The sequence below is a fragment of the Coffea arabica genome, chromosome 1c (genome assembly GCF_036785885.1).
Source record: "Coffea arabica cultivar ET-39 chromosome 1c, Coffea Arabica ET-39 HiFi, whole genome shotgun sequence".
Classification (NCBI taxonomy): Eukaryota; Viridiplantae; Streptophyta; class Magnoliopsida; order Gentianales; family Rubiaceae; genus Coffea; species Coffea arabica.
The window spans coordinates 45,968,200-45,987,482 of record NC_092310.1 but is presented as its reverse complement, the minus strand read 5'-3'; the positions used below and the strand labels follow the sequence as shown (position 1 = coordinate 45,987,482).

Sequence of the window (19,283 nt, the reverse complement as noted above, 5' to 3'; positions counted from 1 at the left end):
TTCATGCCTTTTGCTAGTATCATTTTAATCAAATTAATTCTTTGAAGGTAAGTTTTTATTTGTCCATGATCTTTTATTTTAGTGCCCTGTGTTTCTTTTTGGATATTAATGTTTTTCAGTAAAAGTTAAAGTTTGTCTCTTTTTCTCTCATGTCCTCTAAGCTTTTAATGCCATAGAAAATTTTTGATCATATACCAATTTAGTCTTCTCAAGTCAAATCAAATATCATCACAATTTTGACTTGAGATGAGTAGTCTTCTTATTTTTGCAAAAATGGCTATCGCTTCCCTTCCCTAAAAGGATGGTCTCTGTGGGTGGTTGTGCAATTAAATCTAATTTAATTGCATAAGAATATCCAAATCAACAAATCAAAACATAATTAAAAAAGTATACAAAATTAAATTTTGTCCGCTAAAATTGTATCAAAATCAAAAGTTTGCAATTCAGTAGAATAAAATAAAAGGGTGACATCTGTCTGTCGCACAGGGTTTGCTTCTTACCCTTCTGTGTGGCTGGCGAGCTATTGCAAAAGGCGGATTTTACTCAGTGCGCGCTCTCGAATAGTGATTGCGAGTTCACTTGTCAAAAAAAAATAAAATGGATGACATGGAAAAATAAATTGCTATTATTCATCAAAATAAGGGTATACATTCCATAGTATCTTAGAATCATCACACAAAGATCACACAATTCTAAGGCTTCTTGTAATTCAATGGGCTATGCAATAGCAATTAACATAGGGTGAATCACTAGAAGGCCTTTTGCAAACGCCTCCATCAGGGTATTTTTCTTTCTTACAAGTTGCAATACACCCTGGAATTGTTGTGCATCGACCCTGGTACATCAGCCATGTCTCATTTGTTACATCGGCCATGACAATTGCTACAAAGCACAAGGAAAAAGAGAAAAGAAATTATCAGTTTGTCAAAAAAAAAAAAAATCACTTGTGGTAATAGTTGTCATTAAATCTTTTGGAAAAATGTCTAATTTTAACTTTTATATTGAGTTTGTCCTTTAATTTTGAATTGATGAAAAACAAAAAGAAAAGCAGATTAGTAATTCGTTTAAGGTACACTTTTACTTCATTACATTTTTTGTTTTGCACATAACCTTAATCAAAAGGAAAAAGGGTCTTTACCTGGACCAGAAAGCAAACCATAACAAAGCAATCCCATGAGAATGGATGCTCTAAAGATGATACCCATAGCCATTCTTGCAGTTGTTTGGTATGTGAATGCCAGGCAATAGAGCCGAAGAAGAGAAGAATTGTGCTTTTAAGTCCTATTTATGGCAGATACAGGATTTGAAAGATTCCAATGTCCATAATTACATTTATTGCTATGGTCCATTTCCTTATGGAATTTGTTTATAGACATAATAGATATTAAAGGCATTGATTAACTTTTCAAATTGGAATATCTTGTACTGATGTCTTAATTTATTTTAATTGTGTCATGTACAGATCTTATGATTTTCTTTTTATACTTAATTACCTTCCTAAACCTCTTTTCCAATTGTTAGAAACAGATTTAGGTTGATATATTTTTTGCTACTTTCCGTTGATAAGTCTTCTTTATTGTCCACTCCAAAAGGTCTACCTTTAAGCAATTGTTTTCTTACCAATTAGCACTTCAAAATTTTCATATATACCCAATTTAATTAAAGTTATTATTTATTATTATAAGGAAAATACTATTTGTTACTTTTCTTTCTTGAAAGGCTAAGAAGATGTCCTTTTTAATTAATGTTTAACTCGTGAATTTATTTAGGTCCATTTTTCTTTTTCTTTTTTTTTTTGTATGTGAGATTGAAAGTTTTAATTTCTTTTAGCTTCTTTAAAAGTATATTGAGCCATCCACCCTCCGGGCTTGCCCTGGTGGTTGAAGTTGCTAAAGATGGAGCTTTAGCTTTTTGGTTTGAATCTTGTCGCCAGCAAGTTGTAGAAGGTGGGGAATAGTCTGCGGGGTTCACTCCCTGCGGGACGCCCCTAAAATATATATATATATATATATATATATATATATATATTGAGTGATCCATCAATAGCATGAATTTTGTTTAGTTACTCTTGCACTGAGTAATTTCTTAAGATTGGAGACCAAATTAGTTTTAACCAAATCATAAAGAGCCAAATTAATTCATTTCGCTTCCCATCTCTATGGATTGGAGCCTCCCTTGAATAAAAATAAAGAAACGAAAAAATAATTCATTCTCAAGCAACAGCAACTTAAATTTATTTGACGAAACAATCTCCACCAAATATACAATGCAATTTGAAAAAAAAAATTATTTTACTTCTATATTATCTACTTTTCCCCTATAGAGGACATTCTTGAAAATCCAATGAAAAATATAGGAAAGTGAAGGAAAGTTAACTATTTTTTCCCTTTGTGGTTGTCTTGTTAGTAGGAAAGTCAGAAAATTTTCTGTCTTTTTCTCCATTAGATTTTGTAGGAAAATAGTTAGTTAGACACATTACTCAAAATAACTATCACTAATTTTCAAAACTTTCCATTTTCTCTTAATAAAGTGATTTATTAAGTATCACATTCTTACTTATTAGTTTTTTTTTCTTACTAATGTCATTTAGTTTAGCTAATTTTTCCCTAATTACAACATAAAATAGGGTTCCAAAACTAGGCCTATCAATTAGGCTGGGCTTGCCCGAGCCAACCCGCTTGGCCCTAAATTTACTAGGATAAGACTTATGTACTGTGCGTTGAGTTGGATTTGTGCCAAAATATTTTACCCAATTTGCACGTGAGTTGAGTTTGGACTGCACTAAGCTTAACCCATTTAAAACTCGACTTGACTGATACATGTGATGAGACTACAAAAGTACTAAAATGACTGTATTTTAGATGGCTAATTTTATAGTAAATTGGTTTTCCCCATCTCTAGTCAATAAGTTTTTGGATGTTATATAAGTTAAGTTATAATACTTCACCTCATGAAATTCAAACTTCTTTTTGGTGTTGCAATCTTTTTATTTGTATATTATAGAATGTTTATGGGTTTGTTAATAGTTTCGTTTAACTAGATTTCGTTAATGTGAAAAATATATCACTTGAGTTTGGGCCTATCCGAATTAAACTCATTACCCGACCTTTTTTGTGAGCGAGCATGAATTAGAAACTTGTGAACCTAATTGAGCTGAAATTAGACCAAAACAATAATGTTTGCCAGATAATAGCTATTATGTTCTAGTATCAGGATTGCCATTGTTAGTGTAATTATTAATGCGACAAGGGAGTTTAGTGTAATTTTCGAAACCTAAAGAGAGACCAGTGAAATAGTCAGAAACGTCACGGGAGGTTTCTAAAATTATCCCAAAAGAAAAACATAACTATTTTCTCATTGATACGTGACAATAATAGGTTACATTATTGTTATTTACCCAAAGAAATTTGCAGTTTGGTTTTGCCAATTGGTATTATGAAACTTCCCCTTTTAGCAGTCTTTAACCACGAGGAAAAAAGCAATTCCATTCTCTGATTTTAGTTGAGTAGCTAGCGGCAACGCAAGACTTGGAAACTTGAACTAAATTGTTATCGTCCAGTCTTGATGATCATAAATTACGAGAACAAAGAGAGGGGAAGGAAATTCATTTTGTCATATTTCCATTGGATCACCAAAATGGAAGTGAGCAGAAAACTTGCGATAAGGAAATGCATGTTTAGGCATCATAACTATTCCCTACCCAATTGAGTCACAGACTGCTATTAGGTCGTTTGATGAGTTCTTGTTTCGTATATTAGGTTTTTTTGGCATGCCATTTTTAATTTTTTTTCTTTTCCCTAACAATTGCTAAAATGGAGAAGTTAGAATCTTGTAGCAGTAAATTTTTTTGTGAAAATATAGAAAAATTACTTGTGGTAAGTGAAGATCATTTAACCATAATTTTGGATGTACCGGAACTACAAAATATTTGGTGCTGTCATGTTCGCTTGATTTGAAGAAGCATTGTAATTGGGTTTTCAACACACACACACACACACATAAATATGCCTTATAGGCACATGTTAAGATATATTTCATGTGTTATATTTTTAAAAATATAAGATTTATTAGGAAAAGTAAATAAATAGTAATTGTTAAGATTAAATAGGAAAAGTTTATAAATACACGGGATAATAATAATTGTTAGTATGTGTATACATATAATAGATTAAATAAATATTAGGTAGAAAAACCTATTTATATGTATATGTATGTACGCGTGCACGCACACACAGCACACATACACACACATATACATATATATATATATATATATATATATATATATATATATATGTATATTCCGACATTCCTCTGAGTTGACTTTAAGTCAAAAAATCGTAGTTGATTAAGGTTAATATAAAAAAAAAGGAAAAAACAAAATACTCCCTAAATTCTTGTTTTTAAACTTATTATTCAGCCATTCCTCCGAGTTGACTTTAAGTCAAAATACCCTAGTTGATTAAGGTTAACATGCAAAAAAAAAAAAAAAGGAGAAAACAAAATACTCCCTAAATTCTTGTTCTCAAACTTTCATTAATTTGGTATTCCTAAATTCCTAGTCACGGAGCACATTTTCAAGTGTAGAACCCCACCCCGCCTAGTAAAGTCGTTTGTCCAACTAAGCGACGTCCGTATAATGAGAGCAACGCCAACCATACAAGCCACCTCCATTACCTATTAGGCTATTACGTACAAAACCAATCCTCCAAGCATTATCACATGGCATCGAAATCGGCAGCTGTATGCCACCGACAGACAAGTGACACAACCTTTCTTTTTCATAACATAACATAAAATGTAGTAACTCCTTCAAAATTAATCTCAACTCCTCTTGAAAGTGCTAAAATTACAACTTTGATCCTCCAATTTGTTAAACTAATTTCAATTAATTGAAGATAAATTCTTCATCTGCTGTGTTTCTCTTGTTTACGGTCGGTTTATATTGTCTACGTCTATCATTTTAGTCCCCCGCCGACTGCCCATTTAATTCCTTGTGAAATTTGCAATTTTATTACGTTCTCCAAAAGTTGCAGGACCGAAGTAATCTTTGGTAAAACTAAATTTTTTTTTTTCAATGGGGATGTGATATGAAAGTATTGAAAATTGAAGGACAAATAGTGGTAAGGTTGAAACCTAGGAGACTATATTCAAACTATTTTAGGATGTGACGGACTAAAAATAAAATCTATCTTTTACTCTGATAATTTGGAATTCATAAACTCCAGCAGTTTAACTTCTAATGATCTTCATTATATTGAGAGTGGAGCCATGATACAATCAAATCAAACCCATGTGGAAATTTTCCTTTAATACGTAGGAATACTAAATACATGCACACTAGAATTGCCCATCATAAAAGTCCGTCACTCTTAATATTTTCTTTTCTTTGGAGCGCAATTGGTTGACATGGTTTCTAATCATTGCCATTTTCCTGCATTACATTTGTTAATAATCTTAGGCTGCTTTTGATAAAAGTAAAGTTTGAAAACTAAAATTTGAAATCGAAAATCTAAATTCGTATAATTATTAAATTGTTAAGTACTAAAGTTGATATATTTGAGCATATGTCACATTAAATAATAAGTGAGCAGATTATTATTTATTTTTGGGAGCAATTTTGCTTAGAAAATTTAGTACCACCTAATTAATGTAGATGTTCAATTTTTAGTTATCAAACACGTTTGAACATGTTAAAATATGAATCCATTAACTTTAAATGATGAATTAGGTTATCAAATAGAACCTTAGTCTAAGTGACCTGTTAAGGCAAAAAAAAACAAAAATAAAAAATAGTGTATAACCATTCCCTCCCACAAATGTCTTCAATATAAGATTATTTAGAAAAAGTATATGGAATAATACTATACTACATTTTGTACAATGTTGCATGTAAAATAAAAAAAAGATGATTGAAAATTATATTTATGATATAAGCGGAATAATATTTGTAAACTTTTTCTCAAATTATATTATCCAAATGAATCCGTTATAACTTCTTGTAAATTGTCCCCGTTTGGATTAGCTGTTTTTAGAAAATTTTACTGTAGCAGTGTATATGAAAAATTTTTTACTATAAAAATTTTTTGAAATATTTGATATATTGTATAGATGAGATGTTTTTTAAATATTGTATATTACTGTAACATTATATTTGAAAATTTTGTTTTTGAAAAAATGGCCAATCCAAACAGATCAATATTCATTGACACTAAGTACCTTTGACACATATGGTTGATAATCAATCGAGAGAGTATAGATTTGATGGAGGGTATCTTCAATCTCGAGAAGGTTTGGATTAAATATTATTACTTTTTGATATATTTTTATTTAATGAAACAATTTTTTTATAAGAATTCTGAAGCATCTAAAACATATATCAGTTGTGCATTTCACGAAATTCTCTAAAGTGGTGATATAATTCTAGGTCATGTGGAACCCAACGAACTCCTTCTCTGTCACGTAAAGGATTTTTAAAGTGAAAAAGAGGAAAATGTAGAGGGGGCAGCTATTACAAGTAAAAAGAAATAAAGGCAATTCCATTAAATGCACTCAAAATTAGCAATCAAATGAGTGACCTATGAAATGTAAAAGCCAAATAATTTTTTTGTAATTAAGATTAAACATTGACATCAATTTGTGCTTGACTATGCTTTTCTGCTAATCAATTTGTTTGAAAATGATAAGCATATATGTATAAGCCGATGATTTGATTGAATTGTCAAATGAACCAATCAAAATTGAGCAAAACCAAGAAAAATTGAACAATTGTCTAAGCTAAGCACACAAAAAAAATAAAAAATTGAACGATTGTCTAAGTTAAGCACCAAAGCTAGGAATTAGAGGTTTTGGGCTCAAATCTTTCTATTCATTCCCTGTTTTTTAAGTTTTACCCTTTCTTGTCGGAAAAAAAATTTTTAAAAAAGCACAAAAATTTAAAAAGTAAAAAGAAAAGTCTACTATTACCTGATTGGATTCAAAAACATGTTTCTCTTGTTAAAACATCCCTTGTCAAGCTTAACTTCAATTAGCAAAACATAGGCCCACTTTTGTAATTTTCCTTTCACTTGTCAAACTTAACTTCAATTAGCAAAACATCGGCCCACTTTTGTAATTTTCCTTTCTCCTTTAAAAAACAAGTTTTATTAAATAATTAAAGAGGCTGGCGGCAGCTTATTATAGTATACTCCTACAACCGCTGCTTTTATTCTTCTGTCAAGTTTCGAAAGCTAGCAAAATCTAAAACTACAATTGTACATTTCACAAACTCCCACGCACAAAAATGTACCATTGTACAACAAGCGGTGGCCTTAGAACCGTCAGCATTTTCTTCTTCTTCTGCTTCTGCTTCAGTATCTGTCTTCTGCCGTCTTTTTCAGGATCTGTTACTGCAACAACTGCGCCAGCGCCAGCACCAGCAGCTTCTGAGTACAAGAACTACACTGTTGGAGATTCTCTGGGCTGGTACGATACTCTTGAAAATCCCAAAGTTGATTACCAAAAATGGGTTGCTGGCAAGAATTTCAGCCTTGGTGATTTCCTCAGTAAGTCCCTTCACTAACTCAACCATGTATAGATTTCTCTTCATTTTCCGGATTGGTTTCTTCCCTTTTTGATTGTAACCAAGATTCCAATAATTTCTCTTCAGCTCTCTTCCGGGATTATGACTTTTTTATGTATGAGGCTAACGGTAGGAGGAATGGGGGTAATGGAGGGATGAGAATTAATCACTAAGATGTATCATTGTGGTGTATCTAGTTGTACGATTGTGTTCATCTACTTCTTTTTCTAGTAACTAGGATTAATCTTTTATGGAGTAAATTAATCTTTTATGGAGTAACAATGTAAATACTTTTCTACATAAGTTCAAGAATCCTGTATTCACAAACATAAACTTGTATCCAATCGGGTAGACAGAATCACGAGCCAACTAACAGTGCAAAGAACTGTAATTAGAGCTGCAGATTTGTATATTTTTTACATTTTACCCTACAAGTTAATAGTACACAAATTGGTGGTTAAGTTTAATCGTCTTAGTATAATTTTGGATCAGGGGATAAATTAGTCTTTGCCAAGAGTCCTGCTAGGGTAAACGGCATGAAGTTAGAGTACAGTTCAAAGTAGCATGACTAGTAGTTATTTCGGACCGACATAAAATTTTTCACCATGTTTGATTTAACCCTATAATCATGGCTTTGAAAGATGCTGTCTTTAAGTATAATAGGGATAGATGTTACTAGCATGATTAGCCAATGATGGGATAAATGAGAAGCCAAAATCAAAAAATAATATTTAAAAGTATAAAGAATAAAGAAAAAAGAAGCTTTCATCTATTATTGCCACCCTACAAGTGTCCAGAATAATTTATCCACAGTAATGAATAACAGCTGTGCATTTGATGGCCTTTAGTATCATTTTCCTTGGTACAGTTGAGGTCTTTATTGTCATGGAGAATAAGGCAAGGCAATACATACACAGGCAGATACCTTTCCCACTTGATAAGTTAGTTTGGTACTTTGCTGGTAACATGGGATTGCAGTTTTGGATGCTGGGATCACGAGACATTTGGGTACTTTCCAAGTGATGACCTGTAAAGTGAGTCAAGCAGCTTATAGTAATTTGGTATCTTAGTGACAAATTAGTAGGGTAGTACCCAAAACATTCTGCTTTTCTATCGAAACTTTTTTGAGGCATTATAATTAATTAATAGGCTAAAAATGTCTTGTGATTAATTTACTCTCTCAATATCTATGTTGACTGTACTTTGCTTCAAATGGTGGGCGAATATATCACTTTTTTGGAGATAATTTTACTCTCCAATGATCCTTGTACTTTTTTTTTTTTTGTTGAGGGTCAAGAAAGGTATGGGATAATAATTTTGCTCTCCAATCACAAGCTTAAGGGGAATTGTACTATATGAAATTTGGGGCAAAGTGGACAAGAATTGAAAGTCTTAATATTAAGTCTTTATTAAGAATTTCACAGTCCTTAGAATTTTAAAGCAAAATCATTCACCTAATAGTTTTGATTTTGTTTCCTTTGACATGATACAATTGCCTTTTTGTTCTTGCTCTTTGTGTATTAAATTATCTATTGCCAAGTGTTTTTCTTGAAAAATTTCATACCTATTCTTCTTATAATCAACTATTTCCATTCATATAACACATTTTCTTGCATTATTTTTGTGAATGCAGTTTTCAACACAGACAACAATCATTCAATCATCCAGACCTTCAACTTCACAACATACAAAAACTGCGATTATGACAATGCCTCAGACAATGACACAGTCCAATGGGCACCTGCAGATCCATCATCAACATCTCCTCATCCAATTTCAGTTGCAGTACCCCTTCTCAAAGTTGGAATGACCTACTTTTTCTCAAGTGATTATGATGGTGAACAATGCAAAAATGGCCAACATTTCAAAATAAATGTAAAATATGGCCATGGCTTGCCACCAAGCCTCAAAAGCCCTTCTAATGAAGCCCTAGCACCTAATAATCCTGTCCCCGGTGATGATGATTCTGCACCAGATACGTTAGTTCCTTCCAACTTCGATAATCCACAAACCGTCAGCGATAATGCTGAACCATCAGAGTCTGCAACCCTTTCTGCATTCTCTTATTTGTTTGGTGTCAAATTGTGTTGGACTCTGATTTTGCTGGGAGTATATGGTATTGTATTTAATTAGGTATTCACAGTTTCAGAAAATGATTTTCTTTCATACCTTATAATTCTTGAAGTATTGGTCTTGTGACTCGACACTTGAGAGCTGTATACCTTTGTTTGTGACAATTTAGTACTTATACTCTTATTTCTTCACAACATTAATCCAATTAGTAGTTGAATGCCAATTCTTGTCAGTTCTTGTATTGATATTGGGCACTTCAATTCGACAAAAATTTTTGTGGAAAAGCTAACAATTATGAATCAATTCGATCAAAGTGATTAAAAATTGAAGTGTATAGTCCACGGTAACTAATACTATCAGGGTAAACTTGAAGTTAGTAATTTTTCTTGAGTTTTATATCTGCATTTTATGTTAATGTATACATTTTTGAGCTGTCACGCAAACGAATTGATGTGGGACGGTGTGTATTACTAACCAAATTTTATGCTGCATTTCCTCGAAATCTTTCTTGCCATGCGTGAGTACTTGCGTTATGTGATGTACCAAGAGGAGTGGTTGATACTAAAATCATCTATACACAGGCACATGAATTGTCTGGCATGAGGGACCAGTTGCTTGTGATAAATAATGCCCCATGTTTTGCAATCACATGAAACAAGTTTTGAGATTAATTTGGGTCTTCTCTCACCTTATTTACATGGAAAATTTGCAATGCCTCAGACTTTAAAAAGCAGATCTATTTAGGGTATAAGTGAGTCTGAACAAGCCAAACACTCTAATGTTCAAACTTGTTTGATTATTTTCACAAATTTGAAATTTTGTTCAAATTTGACTTGTTTATTTGTTGAATCAAAGTTGAATGAATTTTTTATTGAGTTTAAAAGTAATGAACATAAAACGCTATTCAAGTTTAGGCTACAAACCAATCGTGTCAGCTTGTATGTGTTTGCAAGTTAATTCGATTAAAATTTGACACCAAGTTCAAGTTGGTTTTGATGAGCCTATTGAGTTGAAACGAGTATTCCTATACTTGGCTCATTGGCTCATCGAGCTAGCTCAAGTTTATGTATATTTAATTTTTATATTATTATTAATGAAATTATATATATGTCTTCATATTTTTGCTATTCATTAGGGTGAAATGTCTATTTTATCTATTTTAACAATATAATAAACATTTTTTAAAATAATTTTTGACCTTAATTAAATGAAATTCAACTAAACTCGGATTTAAGGTTGAACTCAATCTCAAGTTTTACTTTGAGAAGTTTTCAAGTTCAAGATTGATAAAATTAAATCGAGGCCGGCTCAATTAGGTCAAAATTTGATTCAAGCATCTTTACCATCCTAAGTGCTATGTTGTTGGCTTAGTTTTAATAAATTGATATTTTAGTAGGATAATTAGGTGGAATTTACTTCTCTTGTGCAACATCAAAGTCTTAGATAACATAGCATGAATTATTAAATTATTAATAAATAACTTTCACATAAGTTTTTTTTTTCCTTTTTTTCATCGTAGTTCAAGGGACATTTTAATTTTACAAGTGAAAACAGAGAGATGAGGGCTTTAGAGTTGAACCAAATAGCCTCCTGCTCCCGGGTTAATGTTTCCAATAGCTTTGATAGTGGGCTAAACTAGTGGGCCTGATTGGACTTGGGCATGTACTACCCCAGTATATATAAAGCCTGCAAAGCAGTTTAAACTTTAAGTTGAAAATGAATGAGAAGAAACCATAGGTTGCGTTTGGATTTACAATTTTTAACAAGTAGTTTCTGGAGTGTTTTTGGGGGTGTTTTAAAAAAAAAAAACATGTTTTTGTTTTTACACAGCACCCTATATGTCTAAGGACAACATACATGATAGGCAAAGCTATGTCATTTTTTGCCAACAAACAAATGACTTGTGTTTGTGTTTCATTTCTCAACCCTAAGGCTTAGTTTGGGAGTAGACGAAGGAAGAGAAGAGAAGAGAAAAGATAACTTAAAAAAGAAAGGAAAAGAAGAGAAAAGATGCATATTTCGTTTGGGAGTTCAATGAAAGAAAAGAAAAGAAAAGAAACATCTTTCCCTTATTTGAGAGTTGGAGAGATATGGAAAGAAAGGATTTTATGAGAATGCAACTTTACGTATTTGCCCTTTCAATTTTTATTTTTTTTGGGACGCAAAACCGAAGAAATCTCTTATTACCCTTGAATACATTCTGCTTGTCCTTTGGAGTTATTACTGTATATCACAATTTAACTCAATTATCCTTGCAATATCTAAAATCATAAATTTGAGGAAGAGTTTCTCATGATTTAGGCTGCTGAATGGCGGAAACAACTTCACCAATGCTCTTGAACCTTCGCCTTTCTTTCAGAAGCAGTTTTGCAAAGGTGAGAGCTTGCAGTTCACAATTCGCACGTTTCTCTGGCTCAGCTATTGATTCGAAGTCTTCAACATGAGCCACCCCAACAATTCTCCTCGTCATTTTTTCAGCAGCAAATCCAAGACTGTCATGGAACAGATCTTCCATATATTTCTGTTTTGCCAACAAATGAATTTCTGCATTATTATAAATTTCAGGCAGATATGCCTCACCAGGGCCATCCTTGTGTTCATCCCAGAGAGTAGTAAACTTTTTATAAAAAAGATTCCACGTCTCTTCTATAGTTTTCAATATCCACAGCTTATATTCCCTTCTATCATTTCCCTCATTTGCATGTCCATCTTGTGCAAAATAAGCCAAGATTAAGTTTCCAATAAGAGCTCCAACATCAAATCCCATCGGCGCATAGAAAGAAAATTCTGGATCTATAACTTGAGTAGAATTGCTAGTAACCATGATAGAACCTGTATGAAGGTCACCATGGATGAGAGCTTGGGTTCTCTCACAAAATTTGGACTTCAGCTCTGCAACTTCAAGTTTCAATATATTATCTTGCCGAACTGCCTCTGCGTCACTATCAAGATAAGGAGAACTCAATAAAATGGAATGCAACCAAGTTATGTATGCATTTTACAATTTGAAACTTACACAGGCAAATAAACAAACAGAATGTATGCATTTAAATTTCATATTCATGTATCACCACTGAAACTTACATTTACCATAACCATGCAAGATATAATCACAAATCGATAATATAAAAATCAAGATTTCCTACAGACAAGAATTTTATGACAGAAAATGAACAAAAAAATTTAGAATATAAACAATAACAATTTACACAACAAAATCCTTTTTTCATAATTCTCTAAAGAAGATTGAGCAAAGAAAAAAAGAAAGAAGAGATTGAGTTAAAAAAAATACCTTTTGTATTGAATTGTAGGTGTTGAACGGAAGAAAGCCAAGTGAATCTAGTTGCAAGTATTGAAAGTAAGAGCTGAGAAAGCCTTGCACCGGTGGTTTTACAAATGAACTTTAGGATATAATGGGAATAATGAATTTTTGTATCAGTTTTTAAAGGATAAAATTGTCATATTAGAAATGTCTTTTGGCTCCCAAGTTGTTTCCATCCTTTTCTTCCCACTTTTGGGCGGAAAAATTTTCACCAGCTGGAGGGACTCCTATCCGTTCTTTCCTTTTCTCTTCTGTCCATGTTAGAACTCTCAAATGAATGAAACGGTATGAGTTTCTCTCAGAATCCTTTCTTTTCTGTCATTTTCTCTCTATCCAAATGAAGCCTAAAACACAACCTGTTCCTAATTGAGAATAAAAAAAAGCTGCCGCACTCCATACCCTGCTTCACTATCCTTCTACCATCACCAGTCCACGTTAAGCTCTCTGTTAGTGGGCTTCAAATTTTAGCCAAAGCACAGACATCATTATTGTGGTTGGGCGTTTCAAAGGCTTCGCTGCAACAGGATTTTGTGTACCGGCAGTAGTATCAGGAAGTACCATTTTCAATCGTTTTAAAAAAAGGAAGCCACGCTTGATAGCCGACACCAGACAGAGAGCAAGTTCCATGGCCGATACATTTCCTTTTCTGGTGAGCTTTCCCCTTTCTTGTCAGTAGATTTCTTATGCCATTATCTTTGTTGTCTTGACGGTGCAGTAATTCGACTGGGACGGCTTTGTGACAACAATTCAATTGAAGCTGTGCTTGCAACATTGTATATGCCTTTCTCTTTCTTTTTTGTTTCATCATGAACCAAAGGTTTTGGCATCTTGGTAAATAAAGTACTAATTGTTTTTAGAGGATGCTTAGTGACTTATATTTGGTTTGTTGCTGTGCTCGTGGCTTGTAGGAAAATTTTGTGATAGATTACTGGATATGTTTTTCTTTTTAATTGCACTTTGCAGAATGTTTCTACTCTACCGTGCTTTTTCACGTTTGTTCACCGACGAGGCTTCATAATAAGTAGGATTTGGTTGCCTATTTGTACAAGTTTGACAAAGTCATTTTCAAGCAAATAGGGAATCCAATGGACTATTTCATGTTTCCAAATCGTCTTCATGGGCAATTTGGGTTGCTGGCTGTCCTTTTTTTTTTGTGCGAAGAAGCGGCCAGCGTTGGATTAACGGTGGTGACATTTTAAATGCTAATCCAATGTAGGGGGTTACGTGTTACTCATTCAACATTTGTTCCATTAAAAATTTGTGTTGCTTGTTAACTACTATTTCTTTGAATAAATATTCTTGTTACTTGTTAACTACTCATTCAACACATTTTACTTCGCTTGTCCTCCTACTTCCTAGGTTGCAATTCGCATTGGTTAAGAACATTGGATTGGATGGTAGCTGGCATTTAAGCCTACATGCCCCCTATTACCAGAAGTGCTTTCGTTATTTGGGATTTGTTGAATTCCTGCGCCTGTACTAATATCAATTTTTTAAATTATCTTGACAACATTGACACGTGTAAGTGGCCATAGTACTCAGATGTCCATATATGCTAGAAGGGAAAACGATTTGGGCCAATGCCTTTCTAACTACTACAAGATAATTCGGAGCTCCTCCTCCCATTTCTTTCCAGTTGTGAGAATGTACTCTGCTATTCGCATGCATTTGTTACTATTACAGTTCATTTAATGTTTCTACATTTCTTCATCAATAAATTAAGATGAGAAAAAAAAGTGCAGATTTACGAAGCGTGTGCATTTCTCTAAGGAGCACGAAATTTCCTTTGCCCAATACCTTGTCAACATGCATAGGGCTAATGAAATTAAGGACAATAACATCTGTAGCTATATGGTCCCCAAAATACAATGGCAATTGAATGGCCTGACCGTAACATCTTCAGCTTTGATAGTATCAGAGGCAAATATTATGCAATGCGGGAATTAATCAAGTTGTATATTTCCTTAAAGAGAAGGGAAGCGAGATTGGACTGGGATAGTCAACACTATACCTTCCTTATCAACGATGACAAGTGGAGGGAGATGGAGTAGATACAATTGTTCAAGAACTCATGTGCTAGCTGAACATGTTTTTATTTTTTCTTAACTAGACTAATTGATTTAACAAACCCTGTTTTCCTTTTTTGTACAAGGTGAATCCTGAATATATCAAATTCCGAAATAATTGCATTGTCTACTATTTATTGGAGGAAGTGTTTGTCAATCAAGGTGCAATGGGAAACTTCAACTCTGGCTTCGAAAACGACTCTGTAATTCTGGTGACGAGCTAGACATGAAAAATATAGCACGATTTGGGTGGGGAAAGGGCAGGTTGGAAACTGAGGAGTTGGATGCTGATATGGAGATAGTAGCGGCGAAAAAAGAGAAAGTGAAGAAGGATAAAGGAAAAATAAAAAGTCTGGTAACACATCAAGTGGAAATCCCATGGCTACTGCTTCCAGTTCAGTTATTGATATATACTTTCGGACCCTTGACACCATTGAGTCATTAGTTAGCCGGAAGATGACTAGCAATATGAATGTGTCAATCAGCTCTCTGACTAAGCATGCATCTAGGTCTAGTTTAAAGAAATCGACCTATGATGTTGCTTTGACTAAATTTTGGGAAATGGCTGACATTGACTATGATGCCAAAATGGCTGTGGCAGAAATATTGAAGGACTCTCAAGAGCTAGCTATTGGGGATTTAGTTAGATCGGACGTTGACCGTATCAAGTATGAAGCGTTGAGGCTACCTCTCATCTGATTTTGGTTCTCAGGAGCCCCTCCCACCCTGTTTTAGTCATTACATTGTTGTAGGCAGTTCTTTAAGGCTGGCTATTATTGCCTTTGTTATTTTGTGCTTGAAAAGTAGCATTTGCAACCGGAACATTAAATCTATGTTTTTTGAGTCATTTCTTACCGTTACAACATGCATTGTTTGGCCTTAGCTTTGTTGAGTGTTTTATAATTTGGACAATGCATCTATCTTATTACTTTTCATTCTGAGACTTTTATAACAATATGACAGCAAGTTATTAAATAGGTGTGTTAGTTTATTGATAATGTAGGCAGCCACCTCCGTTGCCCTTCTAATGGGTTAAATTATTTTTAGTATGATTCAATATCTGCTCTCACTTTGCTTGTCATAACGGTATAGGGCGCCAAGTTGCATAATTGTTAGGTAGGCTACAGAGATTTACCTCGCAACTAGTAGGATTTTGGATTTCAGCTGCTTTCTATCTTTAAGTATTCCAGTGCTCTGTTTTGTTATAAGTTAAGATAACTTTAACCTATATTATTACATTTTGAACTTGCAGATTCACCTTGAAATTGTACCAGGAGAGCCTGATAGATAATGAAAAGCATGCCTATAGTGGGGACTCCTCTGACAAATTTGACGAGGACGATCTCGTATTGACATTTGCCATGTTTGTGCTCTTAGGATTGGCTTTGTTTGAACTGCTCCTAAACCCTTTTATGAGGCGACAAATACGAGATGGTTCACTGTCAGGTGAAACAATGGATTCTGGAATTGATAAATGGGTATCGAGATAGAATATTCGACAACCTTCACATGGAAGCTCCACTTTTCTTGTAATTGTGTGATATGTTGCTGAAGCGTGGTTATTGGGAGCCGCAGCCCACACAAAGGATAGGAATTCATGAGTCTGTCGATTACCTTTATGTGCTCGAGTCATAATGAATGGCATAGGATTCTAGCAGAGAGATTCCAACATCGTTAGAGACAGTGGATCGTCATCTCCGATGTTGTCTTCGATCGCTTGTTCAATTGGGTTGTGATTTGGTTAAGTTGATAGATTATCATACAACTCATCCAAGAATAACTCATAGTGCTCTGTTCTGGCCATGGTTCAAGGTAAGGCATTGCATGTTTATGCATCCAATGTTAGGGCCTATTAAATACATAACTCCGACCCATGTTATTAGGATTGTGTTGGAACTATTGACGGATCACACGTATTAGCATGGTGTAGAGCCGAGAACAAGGACCGTTACCGGAATAGGTATGACGGCTTATTGCAAGATATCCTAACTATGTGTGACCATAACATGAGATTCACTTATATCAGGGTAGGGTGGGAGGGTAGTGCCCATGATTCTAGGGTCTTACGTAATACCTCATTGGATCCTAATTGTGCCTTTCAAATGCTATCAGTAGGTGTGTGAAATTTGGAAGTTTTGTAGAGCAAATAGAAAAAGAAATCACAGGCTGCTGAGTATTGTTGCAACTAATCACAAGATCAATTTTGAAAGTGCTATCTGTTCATGCTATGCAGGCAAATATTATGTGGTGGACGTAACGTACACAAATATGTCAGGATTTATGACTCCCTTTAGAAGTGCAAGTGGAACCCTGCAAGTGCGTGTAGTTAAAGCCCATTTCAATAGGTGCCAAACATCATTAAGAAACATTATAGAAAGAACATTTGGTGCGAAAAAACATTTTCCGATACAAGAAAGTTTCATGCAGAAGTACTTGATGGCAACATAGAACAACATTGTCCTCGTTTGTTGTGCCTTGCACAGCTTCATGCCAAAGTATGTTCCAAACAATGCGTATTTCAATGAAGAAGAGGCTGCTGGTGCTTGTGTAGATAATTTACAAGATAGCCATCGAGTCCTGGGATCAGAACTAGTTGATATGTCGGTACAAGGAGTTACCAAATGGAATGAAGATCGGAGAACAATTGCCAATCACATGTATTATCACCATCATCATTAGGAGTTGGTGATTGCAATCAATTGGTTCAATTTGTAACACTAAGGAAATATGTGCACTTGTTGCACTATTACTTTTACCACGGACAAATTAAGTGACCACATAGTCCTTTAGAGCTATGCATCCAATTTTAGTTAAACGTTACCAGGAATTCAATGTGGTAGCTATGGCATCCAAATGATTGTATGCTTCTTCCAAAATTCTAATTAACTTTTTTTGGTCCTTCCAACAATGTGTACGACATAATTTCTATTCGAAAGTAACATAAGTAATGCAATGCGTAACCTTTCCAAAATTAAATAGCTTTTTTAAAAAAGACATTTTTCCAAAAAAAGTGATCTAAACAACACCACTGCGTTTAACAAATAATTACAATAATATTTTTCAAAAATAGTTAATCAATACAGAGCCATAAATTTAGGAAAAGAAAAAGATAAATAACTACCTAATTGGGCTGGGCCAGGACAAGCGCCGTATTTATAGAGGCGGAAAAAATCCATTCAAATTGGAAAAACAAACAACAAGAAAAAGAAACCAAAGGACCAAAAAACGGAAAGTAAAATGACCGAATCATCATCGTCGCCGGCGTCGGCGTTGTCGTCGTGGTTATCTTCAATGCTGTCCGGCAAGTCGGACGGCGAGATAGAGGACTTATTGGACCGGATGCTGACTCGGTTGGCTCTTTGCGATGACTCGAAGCTTCAAGACTTGCTCTCCAAGCTACTTCCTCTTTCCATTTCCTCCCTCTCTTCTTCATCGCAGTCCGTCCGAAACAAAGTAATTTGTTGATTATTCCGTTTGTAATTAAGTATTTTGTTGGATTTTCTTTTTTTCTTTTTTGCTTCTGTTTTTGCCTTTCCAGCTGAATCGGTTTATTTTCGTGAAATTTAAAAGTTAAAGAGGAATTTTTTTTTTGTTTTCTAGCAAATTTTTTTAGTAAAATTAAGGTTTCAAAGATGTATAACATGCATAATTGTTGCTTTAGGAGCTACAAAATTTGATGTGACTAGCTCAAAAAGTTAAATTTTAGCAGCTCAGTTGTTAGTTACGGTTTACTTACTCCAAAAAAATGTATGCTGTTAACCTTGAATTGTGCTATGTTATTGGGAAGCAATGAAGATTGGCCATTCTTCTAATGAACTCATCTGCTTAGTATGATCCTACTAACTGAAGATTTGATGTTACTAGCTGTAAACATCCAAATGTTGGTTTTTTTGTTGGACAGGGAGCAATGGAAGATTGATTGTTTTTAACAACTCATTTTTGTCAATTGTGTTTTTGAAAAGTGCTATTTTACCCGATCACGTTATTAACTCGAAAAGTGCTATCTTTGTTTCCTGTTGGATAGGTACCAATGGGAGATGGATTGGAGATTTAGAGTTTCTATGAATTTATTTTGTTAATTACCATCGGCATATCATTAACTTGAAAAGTTGATACTTGTTACTTGAAAAGCTATGTTACCCATACCCTTTACTTTGCCTTGCCATACCCAAGTCTGACTCTACATTTTGCACTAGAGCAGCGTGTTGGTGGGACTCCAGTACTCGAGTCTGGGTAACATAGTTGAAAAGTGCTGTTACAT

The 19,283-nt window shown here is 34.1% G+C and overlaps 3 protein-coding genes and 1 long non-coding RNA gene across 6 annotated transcripts in view; 2 read left to right on the top strand and 2 right to left on the bottom strand.

The window, feature by feature from the left end:
- Positions 1-607: 607 nt before the first annotated feature.
- Positions 608-1,284, bottom strand: LOC140006587 (uncharacterized). The gene is made up of 2 exons (XR_011814295.1): positions 1,139-1,284; positions 608-882 (listed from the first exon to the last, which is right to left on the bottom strand). It is a non-coding gene; the product is annotated as an uncharacterized lncRNA (long non-coding RNA).
- Positions 1,285-7,201: 5,917 nt separating this feature from the next.
- Positions 7,202-9,857, top strand: LOC140032603 (early nodulin-like protein 18). Its single transcript, XM_072073442.1, has 2 exons — positions 7,202-7,544; positions 9,195-9,857. The coding sequence occupies exons 1-2, from the start codon at positions 7,283-7,285 to the stop codon at positions 9,692-9,694; spliced, it is 762 nt and encodes a 253-aa protein (XP_071929543.1). The 5' UTR covers positions 7,202-7,282; the 3' UTR covers positions 9,695-9,857.
- A 1,898-nt stretch (positions 9,858-11,755) lies between these two features.
- Positions 11,756-13,517, bottom strand: LOC140005605 (methylthioribose kinase-like). The gene is made up of 2 exons (XM_072046615.1): positions 13,438-13,517; positions 11,756-12,576 (listed from the first exon to the last, which is right to left on the bottom strand). The coding sequence occupies exons 1-2, from the start codon at positions 13,515-13,517 to the stop codon at positions 11,925-11,927; spliced, it is 732 nt and encodes a 243-aa protein (XP_071902716.1). The 3' UTR covers positions 11,756-11,924.
- A 4,652-nt stretch (positions 13,518-18,169) lies between these two features.
- LOC113703465 (uncharacterized) overlaps positions 18,170-19,283 on the top strand; it is a 36,289-nt gene continuing 35,175 nt past the window's right edge. For 2 of the 3 annotated variants that reach the window (XM_027224839.2, XM_072073434.1), the window contains exon 1: positions 18,170-18,475. In XM_027224839.2, the coding sequence (XP_027080640.2) occupies positions 18,260-18,475 (216 nt within the window). In that variant the 5' untranslated portion in view covers positions 18,170-18,259. The remainder of the gene's footprint in view (positions 18,476-19,283) is intronic. The other variant, XM_072073439.1, reaches the window with a different exon arrangement.